The sequence below is a fragment of the Lemur catta genome, chromosome 1 (assembly GCF_020740605.2).
Source record: "Lemur catta isolate mLemCat1 chromosome 1, mLemCat1.pri, whole genome shotgun sequence".
Taxonomy (NCBI): Eukaryota; Metazoa; Chordata; class Mammalia; order Primates; family Lemuridae; genus Lemur; species Lemur catta.
The window spans coordinates 186,056,543-186,078,688 of record NC_059128.1 but is presented as its reverse complement, the minus strand read 5'-3'; the positions used below and the strand labels follow the sequence as shown (position 1 = coordinate 186,078,688).

Below are 22,146 nucleotides of genomic sequence, written 5' to 3'. Positions count from 1 at the left end.
CTTAGGCTAAGGATGCAAGTGCACATATGACAAAATTTCAAATAGCTGATTTGTCTGATCACAGCTCAATAAACATTTTCAGGTACTCCTTCCCAGGCCCCTGAGAGTGACTGTTTTCATCAGGCTTCTGAAATGCTAAGAGTAACACATGATCTCAATCAAGCCCAGGAGACAGATAAAAACCAAGTTATACCAGTTCTCATCTCATTAAAATTATTCCAAAGGTGGCAACAGGTTTAAGTATTTCATCTCTATAAGGTAAGATTCTGGGGAAAGTATTTTATTTCTCTGATAATACTGGTATTCTATTTATGGATTTCAAATTAATGGAAAAAATAAGTTTTCAGAAAAATAAAGAGAAAAATTTTACTTGTATCAACAAGATCAATTTTCTATTCATAAGCTCTTTGATAATATTAGTAGTTCTGCCTAGTCATTGTTGGAAAAGTAAAACAAAAGAACAGAGAAAAAAATTTTAAATATACTTTTTCAAAAAAGAAAAAGTACATTTGAAAAGTTAACTTGCCAAAAGAAAAAAAACAAAAACCTGTAAATACCTCAGGATACTCTCTCCATCCAAAGTGGTCCCTACAGAAGAATTTCCAGACTGTGTGGTAAATAGAGTTGACATTGCTAGAGGGTGGTGTGGACAGCCTTCGTAGTTGGTCAAATTCAGTTGTTTCATACACGTTCATGGCATTCAAATCTGCCCAAAATTCTTGTCCTCTGAAAAGACCCCCCCCAAAAAATCCTGTTAATATATTCACAAAATAAAAATATCTAAACATCTCATCAGACATTAAAAATATCTAGTATAGCTTGTTGTAGAAAACTTGCTTTACTTGGAGTACAGGATATTACTGGTTATTTCCATAGTATCCATTCCCTATGTGCCCTTTCTTGCCAAGACCAAAATTTCCAGGCTATTGTGTTATGGTAGGATTGATTTAACCCCATACGTAGCACCACTGGCCTAACCCAGTCAACATAATCCCAATCTCCATTCCACAGTGGGCTAACACACACTCTGGTCTCAGCCAATCAAGGAGTCAGTTTTAGAATGAAGCTGATAATAGAAACCAGACAGAGAAACCAAAGAAAAGTTCTCTTGAAGCTTGCCCCTTTTTCAGAGGCATCAGTTTACCTGGGCCAATACAGGAATACACAGTATTGCTGATGAAAGACAGCAAAAAAGAAAACAAAGGAAAAATAAAATGACCTCAGACAATGCCAGTACTAATCCACCCCAAATCAATAGTCTTTTATCCTGCGGGTGAAAAAATGGCAAAACAGGAAGAGAAAAGTAGTTTGGATTATGGTGAGGTTTACCTATGAGAATATTTTTGTCATTTTGTTACCTGGTCTACTGTTGCTGAAACAGCACTTTACAAACATCTCCATACTGTTGGGGGTGCGGGTGGGGGTGGGGAGGAATCCCACTATGTGAATTAGACTCATTTGTGGTCCAATTAAAACATCTGTTTCCTTTTCAATAGAACATCATCTAGTGTTTGAAACATATGAATTATTATTTTAAGTAACTGGTATGTTCATTGTACTTTTCTCTCCTTTTTCTTTTTTGTGTTATGTTTGAAAATTTCCCTAAGAAAATTAAAAAAATGAAATATATCATAAAATAACATAATATATGTTGCAGAGTAACAGATTCCTGAATACATTACTCAATACTTCCCACCTTGTCTATCACAATGGATTTCTAAATGGATGTCTACAACACATGAGATATTCCAGATCCAGTGGCATTCAGAAAGACTGGTACATGTGAAATCCAGAGACTGGGACAGATTTTCCCAATAACTAACTTATTTCCTTGCTGTAAATTAGGATTTTGAAAAGGCTATTAATTTTGCTTTATGGGTTTTGTTGGTTAGTGCAACATTTTCCAAACTCTACTCTTGGAACACTTGCTTCAAGAACTGTTAATAAGTATTCTGTGCACAAAGGATTTTGCAGTCAAATGTTTGAAAAATTGGTCATACACAGTTAAACAACTTACTCACTATAGCCTTTCTGCTATATACTAAAATAGATATATACTAAGATAGATACTGAAGTACCTTGATGAGGGCTTTAAAATATCCTTCTAAATCTACGACAGCACTCTCCCTCCACTCCCCCCACGAATACCACGTAACACCTCTCAATACACCTCTGGCAAATGTCAGGGAAGAAAAATCTACTCCCCATCCTCCACCCTGATGTTTGCCAATTTGTGAATCAGGTTCTACTCTTCAAAAAAAAACTCAAGTTATATACCCAATTGCTGGTGCCAAGAAGCAAGCATACAACTTGTAAAAAGCAGTATGTTCTCTTAAAATTTCCAAAAGATCCTTCCCCCAAATCCAAATTTCTTGCTTAGAAAGAATAATAACTAGCAGTAGGATGTGGTCTTAAAAATAACATAATTTTTTTTTTTTTTTTTTTGAGACAGAGTCTCACTTTGTTGCCCGGGCTAGAGTGAGTGCCGTGGCGTCAGCCCAGCTCACAGCAACCTCAAACTCCTGGGCTTAAGCAATCCTACTGCCTCAGCCTCCCAAGTAGCCGGGGCTACAGGCATGCGCCACCATGCCCGGCTAATTTTTTTTCTATATATATTTTTAGTTGTCCAGATAATTTTTTTATTTCTATTTTTAGTAGAGACGGGGGTCTCGCTCAGGCTGGTTTTGAACTCCTGACCTCGAGCGATCCACCCACCTCGGCCTCCCAGAGGGCTAGGATTACAGGCGTGAGCCACCGCGCCCGGCCAAAATAACATAATTTTAATTAGGCATGAAATGGGGATAAGACAATAAGACATAGTTTAAAATCACATTTGGTTACTGTTTTGTTTGAAATAAAATAATGTATGGTAAATAGAAATATTTAATTCAAGAGGAAAAATGTTTCTGGGAAATCCTTGGGGGGAAAAAAACCCAGAAAATTAGAACTTCTATGCCTAAGTTAAATTTCCTATCAAGTTGCTTAAAGAATTTTCACTTAACTTTAGGAGATTCTGATGCTATGATTGGGAAGAGAGATATAAACGTAGACTATTTCAAGTTTCTAAGCATATTTTCCCCCCTTTAAGCTTATCTCCCAACAACTATTCCCAATTATGAGTTAACAAATCCTCAGTATTTCCTTTAAGGAGTTCTTAGAACAGCACTCATTATGTTAACATGCATTATAATATAAACAGCTAATGCTTTTTGCTGTTTAAGTGTCAGATTTTATTCTGGACATCACTCTAGCAATTTCTGTTTAAGCCTTATTACTGAGACTTTATAGATAATGATTTGCATGAGAAAGACATCTACAACTGCAGCTCAGCTTTTGCTACATTCTCTGTGCATTTCAGTCCTTGGGGCATTATGAAATTTCTATGACAAATTCTAATTTACTACAATCAACTGTTCTTTGGATTGATGTATCAAAGTACTGTTTTAGCTCTATTGGATTTTCAATATGCTTTTCTAGACTTGACAGAGACAAAATAACAAATTTGAAAAACATTAAATTATCTTTTTATAAGATTAATTTTACCACCTGCTCTCCCTTAAACAGGGAATGCTTTAAAAATCCAAAGCCAAGAGTTTTTTTCCTCTACAATCTGCATCAGTATGAATGTGTGCAAAACAGTTGCCAAATGTTCAACATCCACCACTCTTCTTTATCAAACCACTGTTTCCTATTATCAGAAAGCAGTTATGAGTCATCTGTGTGTGGTAATGGTGATGGTGGGCTGCATTAGGCAATACACAAAGAATTAAACAGATGTAGTCCCTGTCTTCCAGGGGCTTCGAGAGAGGAATAACTAACAAAACGTAGAACGAAAGAAGCAGGACATCTGCCTATCTAAATTCAACAGTGGCAAGTACATTCAAGAAGTAACAGGACAAAGAATAGACATGCAGCATTATGAAGAGGAGGTGGTTATTGGCATCCAGGATTAGATAAAGGTCAGGAAAAGAGGTTTTATTTTATCAAGCCAAGATAGCTTCCTGTAAGAGAAAGAATTTTAGGAGTTTAAATAATAGGAAATATCAGTGAACAGCTGTGTGTAAGAAAAAGGAAAAAGAGGTCTCCAACACTTCAATTCTAGAAGAAGGGTGGAGACAGAAGTGGTACAAGTAGTTGGAAAAGGAGACCTTCAAAACAGGGGTGTATGAGAGATGAGGAAATGTGAACCAGGGGGGTAATAGGCAACGTGAGAGATGTCAGGACATGAGCTAAGAATGTAAATAATCCAGGGTCTCAGAGCCTTAAGGCATAAGGCTGGGAATTTAGAGTACTGAGCAGATGAGGATAAAGAGTCAAAGTAGTAAATACTAGATGTGTGAAAACTGAGCAAGAGAGACAGTGCTAAGAGACGTGGGACTTTGGGGGAGGGAGTGTCTTTGTAAAAGTAGAGTACTATAATCCTTGTGGATGAGAATCCTATCTGGCCTAAGGGCATCCCTAGTGAGGGATGGCCAGAAAGAAGTATGAGAGGTAGTCACTGTTTCAGGATTTATATTTTGCTAAACATATCAAATGGCTAGATCCGTCAGTATTGTGTTATCTAAGATATAACCTTATCATGAGCCAGAAAAATAAAAAACTTGTGAGCAGGTTGCTGATTTTTGTTATAAAAGGAAGAATGAACTTTAACTGCTGAAATATTAACAATTCTGCTTCACATGTTTTGCCAACAAACACAACACCACACATACCAGTGTAAGAATCCAGATACAAAACTAATTTAAAATTCTGAAAAGGATACCCATTCTCATAATTTAGATGTTTTATAACAATGGTTCTCTTCTTAACAAGTATCTATACATACCAATTAAGCCCACATTTTCTGACACATATTAGCAATGCATAGAGCACCAACACCCACACTAAGTCAGAAAATATGCCCTACACATCATTTCCTCTATATTATAAACTTACTAGTATCTTAGTGTATTTCAGATACTAAAAAGAAAGTAAAAAAGAACTACGGCATGAGCAATAAACAGAGCTGGAATGAAAACCAAAACTAATATAGAAACAGATGCTAAATGAAATAGAAATTAGTAAGAACATGACTTCTTTCTCAGATAAATAGCTTTTCAGTTTAGGTATTTGGGAGCTTAGTAAAGAGTACAACCATTTTAGGCAATTTCTCTACTATAAAAGGTTTGAAACCAAGAAGGAAATGTGACAAAAAAAAGAAAAAGTAATCTTAAGTAGGCACACTGATTAACTATTGGGCTCTGCTTTGGGGATAAGAATATGAAAAAGACAAAATGCCACAGAGAACCAATCTAGTGCGGGCAGTAAACCTTGTGGCAGTGTGAAATGTGGCACAAAGGTGGTCTGGGAACAACTCAGAAGCAGATGGCCTACCTCTGCTGGGAAAGGTGTCAGGAAAAGTGGTCAAGGGAGGTGTCCCAGAGCGGATAAAATGTGAGCCAAGTCCAGTCAGTCACCAGGCAGACAACGGGAGGCAAGACACCACATGCAGACTGACTGCATGTGTAGAAGCTAAACAAGCAAGGCACGAGGAGAGTGTGCAAGAAGCACATGCGGTTCATGTGGGAAGTCAGGGTGTATGTGCCTACGAGAGATGATAAGGGATAAGACTGGACTGGATAGGCTGGCTGGGGCCAGATAATAAAGTGCTTTGTATGCTGGGTTAAGAGGTTAGGACTTGACTCTGCAGTAGGGCAATAGGAATCACCAGTAGATTTTCAACAAGGTCCAGACTTGCCTCTACAAAAGTCACTTCAATAGTACTTGTATAGAAGAATAATTTACTTATTTATTTTGGGCAGAGGAGGGTGGGGAAAGGTAGGGGAGAGGTAGAGACAAGCATTCATTTGCTAAATATTTATTAGCATATTTATCAATATTTATTATTCTATGATTAACCATCTACAGCTATTAGAACTGCACAACACAAATGATGACAGAGGACTAAGGAAGCAAATTAGGGATGATTTGAGAGGTATTTAAGAGTTAGAATCTAATTGTATGAAGGATGATTACGTATGGATCCGAATAAAGTAGAAAGAGTGCAGGATATGTCCCATGTTTTTGATCTAGGTGATTGGATCATGGTGCCATTAAAGAGAAAGAAATTATAAGAGGTGGAACATCTTTAAGTGGGAAGAGGATGTAAATAAAATATAAACTCAGACTTTAGCAAAGTCAATTCAAGTTTTCTGAACCCTACTCTGTACAGTTTTAACCAGATCAAATATACTTTGGAACCCTGGCTTTCTGCCTTTAAGAGTTAACTGGTTTCTGCAAGGATAAACCTGTGACGTTTAACACCAACCCTAACTGGCTAGACAAACCACACATAATTAGTAGGCTCTCTTATTTTATTATTATGATGTAAAGTGAAAATAACTCCCAAAGTGATGGTCATAATGATAGAAGGATAAAGATTAAATGCATCTGAGAGAGTATTTAGGCTCTTCTGCTACTGGCTTGAGACAGGCATGACAGATGGGATATGTTTGCTGCTGCTAAAGAAATTTCACAGGCACACAAAATATAGCTGGCTTTTGATACCTGGCTTTGATGTTTCCAGGAACTCATTTAGCAATGCTGAGTATCTGACAGCTTATAACCCTTCGAATATGTTACAAGGTGATGAGAATCAAAGCCATGGCATACACAACACCAACATTATTTTGTGAAAGTAGTGTAGTTATTAAACTTCAGAGAACTATATACTAGTAACTTTCTGCTTTAGTAGCACAGTAACTGCCATTTATTCTGTTCCTAATTAAGATTTGTGCTAACACTGCCTCAAATAAATAGCATAGAACTGTTGGGGGAAGCAATAAACCTTATCTATAAATGCTTACAATCAAAGCAACATCTTTTAATATCCACCAGAAGTTAAAATGCTGCACTTAATTTCTACACTATGACATCGGTCATGGTAACAACTGATTTTTCGCTTTGTATCCAGAAGTAGCTATACACAAGGATATACCCACAAATCAAAAGTGAGAGTTTACATTATTATACATATGGTGCTCAGTAGTTATGCAAAGACTAAGAACCAAATGTTGACTCTAAATTAAATTTGCCCACCTCTAAAGAGATCCTGACCTAATCAAGGCAGGATTACTGAGGCTTAGATCACTCTGTAAAACTATCAATATAAAACTTGGATCACAGATGTATCTAATGGTTCCAAATACTTCAAAAGAGTTTTGGGTAGGTAAAAATGTTCCCCATTTTAAGACACAATGCATTTCTTGGAATCAACTCTTTCAAAAGTGATCACCAGGGAAAATTCTGTGCGTGCTCCTCCTTTGGTCTCTCCTAAAACAGCTTGGAAAAAGGTGAATTTCTGAGAAGGCAGCAAGTTAGAGAGATGCTGTCTGGAATCATGTTTATCTGTGTGGCAAACCCCATGTCTGAGTTACAAATTATTAGACATCTTAATCTGTGGTCTTAAAGTCATTCTACAGCTGAACATGGTGAAATGACAAAGAGAATAAGAGATAGGAGAGGAAAGGGTGGCAGGTAAGTTGTCTAAATGAAAAGATACCATTTTTAAGCTTTTTTAATTGTATATTCTCCAAAAGTTTTGGGGGAACTAAACAAACCCATACATACCACAGCTTATTCTCAAAAAGCTTTGATACTAAGACATGGCCATTTGAATACATCTACATGTTTGCTAAACCCCTAATAAATAATACCATACATTGAAGTTCCCTGCCCCAATGCAACCACTAAAAGCAAATTATAATATTCACTTAAGGAAAACAATCTACTAAAATACTGTTATGCTGACATTTTTTGTTTTTTATTACACACTATAGATCAAAGCAAAAAACACAATAAAACTTCCTAGTAAGATGTGGATAAGTCTAAAATCTTTCATAAATAAAAACTACACTTATGAGATCAGAAGATCTCACTGTTATCTATTTATGGAGGCATGGGGATAAATTTTGCACGCTGAAGGTACCAAAAATGTCACACGGCCTTAACTTTGATCCAAGTTCAGTCACATGTCCTGAGACTCACAGAAGGTAACTATAAGTGAGACATACTTCTCAATCACGGACAGCCTGATAAGGAATTGAAACTTAATTTTTAGGAGAACAGCTGAGATAGAAAGCACAGACTAGTTTTTAAAAATTGTGTAGCATGCCTTATATATTGCCTTAAATTATCCAATTACTGATTTTTATGAAGATGAGTAAATATCCCCTCTGTTGAGTGAAATATTTTTAAAACTAAGGTTTCTATCTTACCTCAAAGTAGACAATAAAAAATGTCTGTCATGTAGTCAAGGCACAAATACTGGTTAATTCATTTTTTTGGATATAAACTTGGCAGCGTTTAAAGAGGGATAAAATAAATTTGTTCATAAAACTTTTCTACATAACGTCAATACATATATGTAAAACCTAAAATTACTTAAAAATAAGTTGCTTTCAAATAACCTCAAACAATTCAGGACTCATCTGTACACAAATGAAATATTAATTATAAATACTTATCATAAAAATACTCTCTAATAATCCCTAGTAAGATATAATCTATTAGCTTCATTGCTGTTCAGATTTTTAAATTACAAATGACTCCCTTAAAAAGGTTTTTATTCAGCATTTTCTTTTATTTAGCCTTGGCTTTCCCCCAATTAGTCCAGATAATCTAACTAATCAATAAAAGAATTAGAAACATACTCGTTGATGGCTTATGATGTATTTGGTGCTAAGAACCCAGAGATGAGTAAGCAGCTTTCAAGCAGACTAGAGATTTGAATGCATACAAACTACATAGGGAATTGATCAACCTGATAGTTCTTTAAACAAATTTCTGGAAAAAAGATTTTCTACAGAAAAGATATTAAAAGTTTTTTATTGTTTAAAATTTTGTAAACTATGATCACAAAATCTATCAACAGTCTTAAATCAGTAACTTTTTCTGGGGGAGATGGATTCTACAAAGCCATAATTGAATCTGATAGATTCAATTTTATCATTTAGTTAAGACAGTCTAAATTATTTTTTAGTAACAAATAAATTAACACTTTACACAATGCTTCTGCTGTCTGGCAGCATTAGGATAATCCAAATGTCAAAAAGCAAGCAAGCAAATTTCCTCCTGTTTCACATATTCTATCCAGATTCAAAGATGTCTTTCTTTCATTAGGATGAGTAATTAAACCCTGGAAGGCAAACCTAGTTATTTCTCTTGTGCTTATTTTTACTCTCTAAATGCCTGGAAATGAAAGAGCTAAGCCAGGTGACAGTCAAAAACCAAGGACCAACCACAGCAGGAAATTATTTAGAATATTTTGTGCCATTTGCCCTCTCTACGCCCTGATCAGCTGCAGGAACTGTGAAGATCACAGGGTGTAGGCAATATTCTGAAAGCAATGCACTACTGAAAGCAAAGTTCACCCTTGGGCCCCAACCCATGCCATTTTTCACTGACTATTCAGTGCTGGTAAAAATTTAGACCAAAGAAGGTCCCCCAAACTCTGTGGCTATACATCAAGTGAGAAGGGAGAGTTTAAGAAACCATTAATTAATCCAAAAAGAAAAAAGCTAATGTAATAGAAATTCCTGTAAGTGTAGCCTAAATTAAACATTTTCCAATCACTACGAGAAGTGCTATGTTTCAACATAAGGCTATTCACAAATCCTTCCTTATGCTCAGAAGCAACAGAACCAAAACAGGACTTCTATTTGCATAAAGAATACAAATTTACTGAACTCTTTCTCAGACAACTTAGTCATGGGAGATTCTAATACATTCCTTACACAATTTTTTGTGGTACATATACCACTGGTTTCTGTAGAACGTGAAAGGGAACAGTCACTCTAGTATGCTCACTCTTGGAAGTGCTTATACTTTCATTGTGATGACCATGTAAAGGTTCTTTACTGGTCAAGTGGGTGTTACCAGTAAGTAAACACCACAGAGAAAGATCAAGGAGACAGACACATTTTGTTGTGTGGAAACGGCAAATAGGAATGCTTAGTTAACACTCTTTTAATGCTTGTCTTAGCAACAGTAACTGGGTAGGTCAGCGAGGAAAATTGGAAGTTTAATACATGACAGTTAAAAGTTTATTAATATCAACTTCTAAAATTTGAGTTCCTGATCAGAATTGGTTATATTTACATCAAGTTTACAATACTGTTTTGCACAGACTGAATATAAATCGTTACAAGACACCAAGTTGAGGCCGGGCGCAGTGGCTCACGCCTGTAGTCCTAGCACTCTGGGAGGCCGAGGCAGGTGGATCGTTCGAGGTCAGGAGTTCGAGACCAGCCTGAGCAAGAGTGAGACCCCGTCTCTACTAAAAATAGAAAGAAATTATCTGGCCAACTAAAATATATATAGAGAAAATTAGCCGGGCACGGTGGCGCATGCCTGTAGTCCCAGCTACTTGGAAGGTTGAGGCAGTAGGATCGCTTAAGCCCAGGAGTTTGAGGTTGCTGTGAGCTGGGCTGACGCCACGGCACTCACTCTAGTCTGGGGAACAAAGCGACACTCCGTCTCAAAAAAAAAAAAAAAAAAAGACACCAAGTTGAGTAAGTGGAATTTACATAAAATCCTTAATTTTCAAAAATTTCAAAATGTATTTCAGAACCTACCACTTGTAATTTCAAATTCCCTGATTAACAAGAAATTATCTATATTAATAATTTGAGGCTTTTAGTTCATGTGTCAAACTGGGCTATATTAGTTTTAACACTTGCAGGGAGAAATTTTAAATAGGGGTGAGTTTGTGTGCAGTGTAATTCCTGGTCTCTAGAAAGCACAGCCATGAATAATCTATAAATATAAAAATAAGCAATACTTAGTTTTGCTGAAGAAATTCCTTCACATCTAAAATATGGCTTGTTTGCTCCTAGAAATGGTGAACTTCAGAAGTACTTTACTTCTTTGTACAGTTTGTGGTTATGGTACTACAAAGTAGAGCTCAACCCAAGATCTCAGCCTAGTACATAACAATTTTAAACCCAGAATGCAACAGAAAATGGCTCAACCTTCAGCACTCTGGTGTCTTTCAAAGACACAAAATCATTCACACTCACATTATCTTAAGACTCCCAGACTTATAAAAGAGAAACTCTACTACTTTTACAGTGTCTTTCACTTAGTGTTCAATTTGAATCAGCCTTATAGAAAGTTGTGCCAGAATAATCACCTTGCAATACAAAATGTATTTGTTTTTTCCTTTGCAAAAATGATATACACATGTACTTGGGTTTCCTTCCACAAAAAGGTAACCACAACTCACAAATGGGAGAATGGTAATTATTAAAGGTTGTTGACCAAGGTTAAGAGGACCTGAGGTCCTCATTTAAATGCAATCCAGAATCATCATCAAATCGGGAGATAAGAAATAAAAAAGGCCATAGGAAAACAGTCATAATCTCAAAAGTCTGGATTTTAGTAGCATTCCTTGAGTAGTCAATGCTTGAATGGTCTACATACTACATTACCCTTTAGAAATAGCCCCCAAACCCAGAATAAAACTGAGAATCACTGACCATATTAAAAATACACAAAAGAATTTATGAAATTTACCTTTGCTTTATGGAAGACTATAAAACTAGAATCTAAAAATTCTAGCACAAAAATAGGAAATAGATTTACAGGGACACAGCAGAGTTATCCTGTCAAAAGCAGCATTTTTTTGCATGCCCATTATGTGCAGAAGTTTTAAATGCTGAATGGAGTTATGACTATAGGTTGAGCATCACTAATCCGAAAACCCAAGATGCTCCAAAATCCAAAACTTTTTTGAGCACCAAGGTGATGCTCAAAGGAAATGCTCTTTAGAGCATTTCAGATTTTGGATTTTGGAGGTTTGACTGGTGTAATTCAAATATTCCAAAATCTGAAAAAAAACTTGAAATCTGAAATACTTCTAGTCCTAAAAACACTTTGGATAATACTCAACCTGCATTTCTTCTCTTTTTCTTATTTATAATAAAAAGAGTTTTGTTTTCAATTCAACAATAAAAAGACATAATGTATAATGCAATTAGTTTCAGGGATTGCCAGATAACCTTATAAGCTATTTCCTCCAACTATCTAATTAAATAGTGATAAATCTGTGCTTTTTGGCAAGGTTTATTTTCATTACCGTAAATATAACAGGAAAAGACTGACCCCAACCTGAAGCCAGGTGACAGATGCTTCAAAAAGTCTATTCTGCTTATTGATAAAAACCCAGAAAGAGAATAAATGAATGATTGCCACTGATTCCCATGACAGCTCTACACAGATACAGTAACTTCTCTGGATTAGTATAGATGGAAGCCAATTAGTTTTATTTCATATGTAAATGGCAGCATAAAGAAGTACCAAAAAAAATAATTCATTGGATTGCTTTATCCTAAAGCACAAGGCACACATTTTAAAAGTCACTTCAAACACAGTTCTTGCTTATGGAGCTCTCTCTTTCTCTTAGACAGGAATTTTTAAAATAAATTCAAACTCATCCAGCTGTGTATATTCAAGAAATACCAAACAGTCACAAGGCATAGTAAGTTTCAGCTGTTCTCCTCTCTCCAGTGTTATCAATAACACATAATGAGTTAGTTCATACATCATCACAGCTGTGCAGGCCAGAGTTAACTTGGCTAATTTAACTATTCCAGTAGAGTTCAGTCAGCAGCTTGTTCTAGTTAAGATAATTCACTCTGCAAGTCATATAGAATATAACACTATATGCTTTTTATTATCATGAATATGCACTTCTCCTTGCCTTCTTACACAAGAGTTTCTGTTAAGTCATCTAATAGTATTATCCCTTGGACAAATTTAAAAAAAGACTTCTTACAGCAATTGGCAATCAAAATCACTCAGCAACTAAGACTATGACAATACTTTAGGCTTCAACCTTAAGCAAGTAAAACTCCCTCTTTTATCAATAAGGATTAATTCCAAAAGAGGAAAGAACACTGTCCTCTGGAAAAAATTAACCATAGATTCAGGGTTTGGAACTTTCTTTTTCAACTCCACCCTCTTTCGATACATTCAGAATTAGAAATAATCATTAGTCATATTTTCATCTGTAGTAACTTCTAAAATAAGGTTTGCAGAGTGTCCTTTCTTGATGGGTGGCAATAACTAGAATACTATTCTGGCACACTTTAAAATGAATGTAATGGGAAACCAATGGTGATCGTGGATGCTAAAAAGAGATATGCACAGCCTCCATAATTTCAATTATCCACAACAGTATTCCACACAGTGAGCGAGGCTCTTTTAAAACTGCTTAGTTCTGCTATCAAATATCATTATCTACTAAGGATGAGTGCCTAATGTTAGAGACTGTGTTTTCTTAATCGAAAACACAACATTCAATGTTGTTTTCTCAACTGCATATTTGGAATTTGGAAATTCTCCAAGGCCCATTTCATGTACAGAAAAGAAGCCTCAGTATCTGTATCTGGAGAGTTCATACACACAACTCGTATACAGTCAATGATGGCAATAAACATTTATAGATGTACAAAAGCAGAATGAGAAAGCAAAGTAGGATTATATCATAATTTCATTACAATGAACCAAGTAAGCATTTATTATTGAAATAATTTTTAAATGTTTTTAGGGTCTAAGCATCATAACTAAAAAGTTGGAAAGGACCTGTGAACTTATCTAGCTCAACTTCCTTTCCAATTCCATTCCTGAGAACAAAATGAACACTACACCTCTAATTTAGATTTAAATGGTAAATCCAATACACTTGCAAAGCAAAATAAAGAATTGTTATCTGCACAGTTTGAAACTATGCTTTTGTCTCTCCTACGGACCTAGAACTATGAACTTTTTCCAAGTTGCACACAATGAAGACGTTATGGGTATGGAATATAATGATTTACCAAATCATATAAACTAATGAAAACACTGCGATAAACAACTGTCATTCACTATTCATTATTCCTCAATCCAAAGACTGCCAGGTCTAACTTGGACATATACACAGCTGAACACACACTTCCTGGTTATATGCAATCTGAACAGATAGACCAGCTTTACAAGTCTGACCCACAGAGATTAATAGCTTTAGCCAAATAATGTGGTAACCATGTGAACCTGGGCTGCTCCAGCTTGTTTGTGAATCTCTCAGCAAGGCTCAACATGCCGTTATCTGCATCTTGTTGCCAGGAAACACAACATCGCTTTGGAATACAAGGAAAACCAGGTTGCAATGACCACAGGTCAACTTCCCAAGAGCCTAATTTGTGACACTTAGCTATCTACAATATTGCAAAATTTCTTCCTGTAGTCCTGAGAGAAGTTCACTTTACTAGTAATTTAACAGTTAATACTTTTTGCTATTTTATCAGGGCAGGGCCACTTATTACCACTAACAATGTAGTGGAAGCAATAGTAATTATAATAATAATTCACTCATACTTTTCCTCTCCCAAATGTCAGGTAAACATTAGTTTACTTCATTAAAATTGATATGGAAATCAAACACCCACTGCAACTACTTTATAACTGATCCAACAATGTATGCTTATGAGCTTTTATCTGTTTATTCTTCAGCAAAATAATCTTACCAAAGGATAAAATACCCCATATGCTGCTGACATAAGAGTTCTTGGATTTTCCAGGATCAAAATGACTATTTTTCCTTGCTCATAGTAACAGAATGTAATGTGTTGAACAATAATCCTGCTAGTTTCTTCCTGACCAATTCAAACAGATAGAAACTTAATGTACCAAGATGCTGAAGTACTCAGCAGACTGGAAATTTGCTTCATAGTGAAGTGGAAGGCCACTGTTCTGCAGAGTTTTGCAATCTGGAGTTGGAAGGATTAGAGTGGCTTTGAGAGTATATAAAATTAATTACCCTTGACATAGCAATTAGAATTGCTAGCTCATGGGCAAAAGAGATTTTGGACAATACCTTATTAAGAAAATGTTTAAAGTAAAATATAAAACATTTTTCTTTCTTCCAAGGCTGTTTTAAAAAAGTACTCAGTTTTACTGTAAAAGTTTTGCTACCCAAGCAAGGTAGAATCTTGAATGCATTATATTATCAAGATAATACATTTATAGCCAGGAAAACTACACTCTTGATATGGCCTTACTTTTATCCCAGGGGGTTCCCTATGTAATACCCTTGAACTTAGGCTTTATATTGTTTCTCTTCATGTTCCACACTTCCCCTTTGAAACACTATATGCAAAGTTCTAGTCTCAGCCAGGCTGGTGGCTCACGCCTGTAATCCTAGCACTCTGGGAGGCCGAGGTGGGAGGATAACTCAGAGGTCAGGAGTTCAAGACCAGCCTGAGCAAGAGTGAGACCCCATCTCTACTAAAAATACAAAGAAATTAGCCAGACAACTAAAAATATATAGAAAAAGTTAGCTGGGCATGGTGGCGCATGCCTGTAATCCCAGCTGCTCAGGAGGCTGAGGCAGAAGGATCGCTTGAGCCCAGGAGTTTGAGGTTGCTGTGAGCTAGGCTGATGTCACAGCACTCTAGCCTGGGCAAGAGAGCAAGACTCTTGTCTCAAAAAACAAAAAAAAAAGTTCTAGTCTGATGATAATTAAGGTGTTAAAAAGACACATGGACCTATATACTACAACTGAAATACTGAAATACTGGAAGAAAACCACTTACCCAACACTAAAAGGGAGCAAGAGAAGTTTAAAAAAAAAAAAAAAAAAGATCAGGTTTCTGTAATGCCAACAATGGTCTGGCACTAATCAGAGTATAGAAGGCCAACATCAAGACTAACAGAATAAAACAACTTAAAATTGGTTTATAGCCACCATTTGCTGACTCTCCAGACATCTGGGTAGTGTAAACCATCTATGAACAAAGATGACTCTCAAGGAAGTTTTTCTGAGTTGGCACAGTCTGCATTTTCCCTCATATATAGGCCATATCTCTCAATACTATGCCAGGCCATTCATTATCTGTGAAGCTGTCAGGTTGCCTTCATGGTCTCCCAAGTCAGGTAGCAAGGAAAGAAGGGCTCTTCTCTTCCATGTAATTTTAATCCTCACTCTTTGTCATACATAAATAGCTATTAACACCACACATTTTAACTCCTCCTTCGTTATAGGAGAATTATAGAGATTGATGCTTACTATATATCCATTTTTGCACTAGCAACTTTACACGTGGCAACTATCATTTTCATTTTAAAGTTCAATTAAAGAAGAATTAGGATGTGGAAATGTCAGTTCTCTGTCAGTAAATATTGCTTATAGACATCCATACTAAGAGAACTGAATTACATATATTTTGCATATCAAAAGGATAGTTTTTTTGTGAATAAACATATCCATTTACATAAATCCTCCCTTCACTCATTGTTAAAATTCTCCCAGGTTTAAAAAATACTCTGAATTGTGCAACTATTTATCTATAAGATAAACTTAATAGTAAAAAGCTTCAAGGAAACTAATAAAAGATTGAGAAGTATGGCAGGAACTTGTGAATCACTCACAAAAAAAGTGTTTAAACTATTTAAAATGAAAAGGGCCACAAAAATCTCCCAGCAACATTACTTTCTTTTAAAAAATAGCAGCTACTCAATATGCAGAACTTTAAATTTAGACAAATTAGGTATTCATTATTTATAATAAGATTCACCACGGACTTTCTTTTAAAAAGCTCTCCTGTGTGACTAAAATAATATTTGATTCACAATATTCAATGTATATGCAACTTCTCAGTGACACTCATATTGAACAGAGTGACATATGAATTGTTCAAATCATAAAACCTTCATTGTTTGGTTGGGTAAATAGCCTGCATTCAACCACCATGAAAAATCAGGATAGCGTAAAGCCCAAAGAATAACAGTGGAAAAAAGAATAAAACCTATTACTACTGTAAGAAACTACTCCACACTAAGCTTTTAGCTTCTTTACCTTCTCTACAGCATTTAAAAAGTTTTATAAATTGTTATAAATACATACCCATACTTCATTCTCATTCTATCATTTTCTGGGTTACAGTAAAATCTTTCCAAGTGCTCCTGAGAATCATTGGATATACTCTGCCACTTTTGAGTAGTTGTCCTTTTGATCTGCCAATGATATGGCAAGACTGTGTGGTGCTTCAAACAATCCCTGCCATAAATACAAGTGCCTTGCAGAAAGTCCATGCAGATTTCAATTCCGTTTTCTTGGTGAGTGTGGTACTGTAGCTGGTTCACCAGCTCAAACACGAGGTCAAGGGAAGCCTCCTCACTTTTGTCCTGGAAAAGCTCAGTACTCAACTTATCACTGGTGTCCAAAATGTACTGGATTGTAAAACTGTTATCTTGGAAAACCCCTGGAACATAATCCATGACTTTGTCTATGCAGTCAGGACTAGTAGGAACATCACCTGAAACCGGGTGCAAAAGGTCAGTCTGGAAGTGCCCTGGTGTAGAATCTGCCACTGTCCCACTGATGGTTTCTGGTGAAAAGCTGTGATCCTGGATTGGAACCACTTGCTCTGGAGCATCAGTGGAAGGATGGGCTTCTGGTATCTGGTCCCCGACATTTGTTCCATCAGGAATCAGGACAGACATATTGTTTTCTGCTGGTGGGCATGATGTATTCATTTCCAGGGTTTTTTTCACCATAGGTTCATGTAAGCTGTTCTCATCTGCACTCTGGTTCCTAGATCCAAAAACCCCATCAAGTGAGCCAGACTCTAGTAAAGTATTTAATATTGGCCTCAAAGACCTCAGGGTTCCAGTTCCCAACCTTTTCTGATCCTGCTTTTTCTTAAAACAAGTCTTCAATGGGGTGATCTTCTCAGAAAGTCTCATTTGGCATGAAAAGTCATCAGGAGGAGAGGGAGGCTGCACTACACAGTCTGGCTCAGATTCTGTGGTTTCCATTTCCATGATGTGGATTAGCTCCAATTGTTCCTCAGTCTAAAAATCCTACCAGGAAAGGAAGGAAGATGATCATTTACACACTGACAACAACTGGATCACATTCATTCATTAAAAATGTTTTGTTTTGGTCTGTGATAGAGGCCCTGAAATCATTTCCTCTTATACTATATTTAGCCTTTCCAGGTCAATTTTAAATTTTATTGAGAAATCAAAGCTCCAAAGTAACCAAGGCTATCCAAAAGCCTACAGCAGGTAAAAGTAGAAGAGAGAAACAGTCTTTCAATAGGCCTTTGGCACTTATTTGTGGACCTAACATATGAGTCTGTAATTTTGCTGAGGTATGAATTTTTACTAAGGCTAGAGTAGGGTAGGAGATGGGAGGTAGAAATAACTGTGTCTAGATGATAACAGCAGGGAAGCCACATCTCTACTTAGCTTTGTGGTTCTCTTCATAGTTGTTTATGTACCACCTGTCTCATGAGTTGGCAAAAACTTAAGTTTCTTTGTGGGGAAAAAAAGTTCAACAAAGGTTAGGCTGGGCGCAGTGCCTCACGCCTGTAATCCTAGCACTCTGGGAGGCCGAAGCAGGTGGATCGCTCGAGGTCAGCAGCTTGAGACCAGCCTGAGCAAGAGCGAGACCCCGTCTCTACTAAAAAAAAAAATAGAAAGAAATTAGCTGGACAACTAAAAAAAATATATAGAGAAAAAAAAAATTAGCTGGGCATGATGGCGCATGCCTGTAGTCCCAGCTACTTGGGAGGCTGAGGCAGTAGGATCGCTTAAACCCAGGAGTTTGAGGTTGCTGTGAGCTAGGCTGATGCCATGGCACTCACTCTACCTTGTCTCAAAAAAAAAAAAAAAAAAAAAAAAACGAAGGTTAAACTTCAAAGGTAAATAGTGAGTGAATTTGGGGTGTAAAAATGTACACAGGAAACAGGACCTCTCAATTGAAATATTATATGGGAGAAAGCTAGGAGAAGCCTATTAATCATGCCTATATTCAGAAAGTTCTAACATATTCCTGAAGAATGTCAAGGGTCTACTTTTGAAATCCCCAGAAGCATTACCACTACCGACGGAACACCAGGCTGGGTGTGTTTAGCAACAGAAGCCACATCAGCAGCAACCACTGCACACTGTGTTAGAAACCAAACACAACTTCATAACACAGAAAGGGCCTCTAAGTCCCTGTCTTCAAAAGTTATATATATGCATTTTTAAAGAGGCAAATGAAGGCATATATAGAAAACTAACACAAGAATATAAAACACATTCCCAATGTCAGATTCCTAATGAAATACTGAAAGAGATTTAAAAAAAAGTGCTTTCTTTCAAGAATCAGACCCCTTGAAAAAAATTGAAACTAAAAAATATTTACTCAGATTGTGCCAGGTGAGAAAGGGACAGTAATAAGCAATTAACCCTTTTTTCTCTTGTCCAACACACCAAGAGATCCCTGAAGCAAGAGGCCATGATTTAATCAAGTATGCATCCTAGATGCCAAGTACAGTGCCTAGCACAATGCATACTGCAGGTGTTCCACAAATATTTTGTTGGCTGAATGACTGAAGGCACATATTAAACGCTTAGTTCTTTGTTGTTTATGGGTCAAAGTCAACAAAAATAGATAAAACTAAGTGCCTCTCCAAAAATTAACATTAAAGATACAACTGGAGAAAATCATAAATCGATCTGTAAAAAGTGCACAGTAATCACTCAGAAAAATAAAATACAAAGCATAGTATATAGCAAAGCGTTAGTGTATGTAAGCACAGAAGGAAAAGGTAGAAAAAGCAGAGTTCAGTTTGAGCTGGCATTGTTAGGGAAAGCTTCACGAAGAAGGAGGGACCCGACATAAGACATAAATCAAGTGGAAAGCAGCCAAGCCAGGCGTTATTATTCATCATTCAGTGCTATTGCCTCAAGGCAGAATTGGCACAGATTGTGGTATTCCCTCTCCACCACACCAAACCGGCCTATGCCTTCCCCTACGCACATACACACCAACCACTCCTATCACCCCTTATCAAGGCAAAACAGACACTAAACCAATTTTATTTATACATGTGTGTACATACACACGAGCGCGTGCAACTTTTCCTATTATTGCCTTTCATCAAACTCGGAAACAAAACTGGGAGGAAGTAGAGAACTCGAGAAGTGGCTAAGCCACTAGAACCTACTTCCCCAATTAGTTTGCATAACAGAAAAATAAAGATTGGAAGGACACTTCCTCCGGTCCCTGGCTGCAGGCAAGCCCCCGAGAGATCGCTCACCGAGGGACTCCAGGGATCTCCGACACTCCCGGACAATTGCACATTCCAAGGAAACCGCCCGCTCCACACACCGCGCGACACCCGGGCGCCGACCCGGGTCCGAGTGACGCCTCCTGCCGGCCGCGGCGGCTTCCGCAGCTCCGAACCCCGGGCCGCGCCAACTTGGCCAAGAGCGGCCGAGGCGCCGCCCGGCCGGACAATTCCGAGTGTTCCCGGGCATCCCTGCCCCCTCCGCGGGCGCCGGGCGCCCCTCAAACCCACGCTCCGGCCTTCTCCTGACTAACGACCCCGGCTTCCCAGTCGCGGCTCTGCATTTCTTCTTCACCTCCTCAGGAGCGTCCGGCGGGTCTCGGAGGCTCGCAGAACTGAGCCGCGAAGCGCCGGGGAAAGGCGGCAGGCGCGCCTCGCGGCGGCCGGGAGGAAGGCGAAGACTTGTACGCCCTCAAAGTTAATGTGAAAACAGCCTGCAAACTTCTCGGCTGCAGCCCGGAACGCGGGGCCGGCCGGAAGTCTCCCGCAACCGCCCTGCCCTCCTCCCGGGTCCGTGAAGGGCCGCTCGGCGCCCCAGGAGCGCCCGGGGTCTGCCCGGGGGGAGGCCGCGCGGACATGCCCCCGCCCTGCCGAAGAGGGAGGGGCGGGCGCCAGCGACCCCAACTAAGTCCTTCGGCGTCTTGGTCTGACTTATACACCTGCCGGAGGCTCTCAGTGACTAAGGGGTGTACACTAATTCCCTCTTTCTATTGATGGGATCCGGATGAATTTGGTACAAAACGGCAGTCTAAAAATCAATCGCCCTGACCCGCAAGAGCCCGGCGCACTCCCGGCGCGGGGCCGGCGCCGCGAGGCCGGCTCCCGCCATCCCGGCTAGGGTCCCTCGGCCCCTCAGCGCCCACTCGGAGCCGTTTACCTGAACCAGAGCCTGAGAGACCGGACCACGAGAGCCGCGTTGCGGGCAGCGTCCGTGCCGGGGCTCGGCGCCGAAGGAGGGCGCTGGCGTCTAGGGGTCGCAGGCCGGCGACGCGGCTAGCCGCGCACGGGCCATTCGGCAGCCGCGAGCGCAGAAAGCCTCAACAGCGCTCCGCGTCGAGCTCGCTCGCCTGTCACCTCGAGCTCTGCTTTAAGTGGCTTCCGGTCGCCTCCTCCCTACGGGCCCGTCGCGGAGGCGGAGCCTGGGCGCCAGGGGGTGGGGTGGGGTGAGGAGGCCGGACGCTCAGTGGGTGCCGGGAAGGAGCCCCGCCTTCTTTGCGCGCGTGCGCGCTCGCTCTCGGGGAGGTGCAAGGGGCGTGCGTGCGGTGGCCGTGCGCTCCCGCGAGGGGGCGTGTCCTTTCGCGGCCGGCCGGTCCCCGAGGGTCCGCGTCTACGCGCGTCTGGGAGCGCGCGGCTGTGAGAAAGGGAAGCGCGCGCTGCGTCGGACAGATGGAGGGTCACTTTGTTCCGAGGAGACCCTGGCACTTGAGGGAGGTTGTGAAACGGAACGACCCGTTTCGGTGCGGTTGGCTTTGTTTATTTGCCTCCTTACAGACGCCTTCAGCCCCTGACGCCGCCGGTCGCTGAGAGAAGGCAAACGGCTGCCTCCGTCGCTACCGCCAGACGGGGTCGCCTGCCCCGCGCCGGACGGGCGGGACGGTGCTCACCTGCGCCGGCGCCTCTGGATCGGCCGCGTAGGCCGCCTTGCTGACGGGAAACGTAGCTTAGGGGGGTTGATGATAGAAGCGCGTGTATATGGAATTTGAAGACCACAGACACCGTAGTGACTAGTGTATTCACTCAGCAAATATATCAGAGCGCCTGTTACGTGCCAGGCATGTACTAGGTTTAGGGCCACAACTTCTGTCAGCCCAGACCTCATACCTGCCCTGACGGAGCTCGCAGAGCACCATGTCCTCTTCTCTAAAATACACACCACATGTGAAATAGACATATTTTCTGGAATGTAAAATGCCTTGAATTGTAACTCCATATGTTGAATAGATTTTCAGTGGCTCATATAATCCCTACATATGGGGGGGAAGTACTGGTAATTCCGGACATG

General features: G+C 39.3%; 1 protein-coding gene across 1 annotated transcript in view; it reads right to left on the bottom strand.

Moving 5' to 3' along the window:
• The window catches only part of LOC123630206 (TCDD inducible poly(ADP-ribose) polymerase), a 32,734-nt gene extending 11,405 nt beyond the window's left edge, over positions 1-21,329 (bottom strand). The window contains exons 1-3 of the mRNA XM_045539529.1: positions 21,022-21,329; positions 16,925-17,883; positions 558-726 (exon numbers count right to left, since the gene is read on the bottom strand). Coding sequence (XP_045395485.1) covers positions 558-726; positions 16,925-17,844 — 1,089 coding nt within the window. The 5' untranslated portion in view covers positions 17,845-17,883; positions 21,022-21,329. The remainder of the gene's footprint in view (positions 1-557; positions 727-16,924; positions 17,884-21,021) is intronic.
• Between the last annotated feature and the right edge of the window lie 817 nt (positions 21,330-22,146).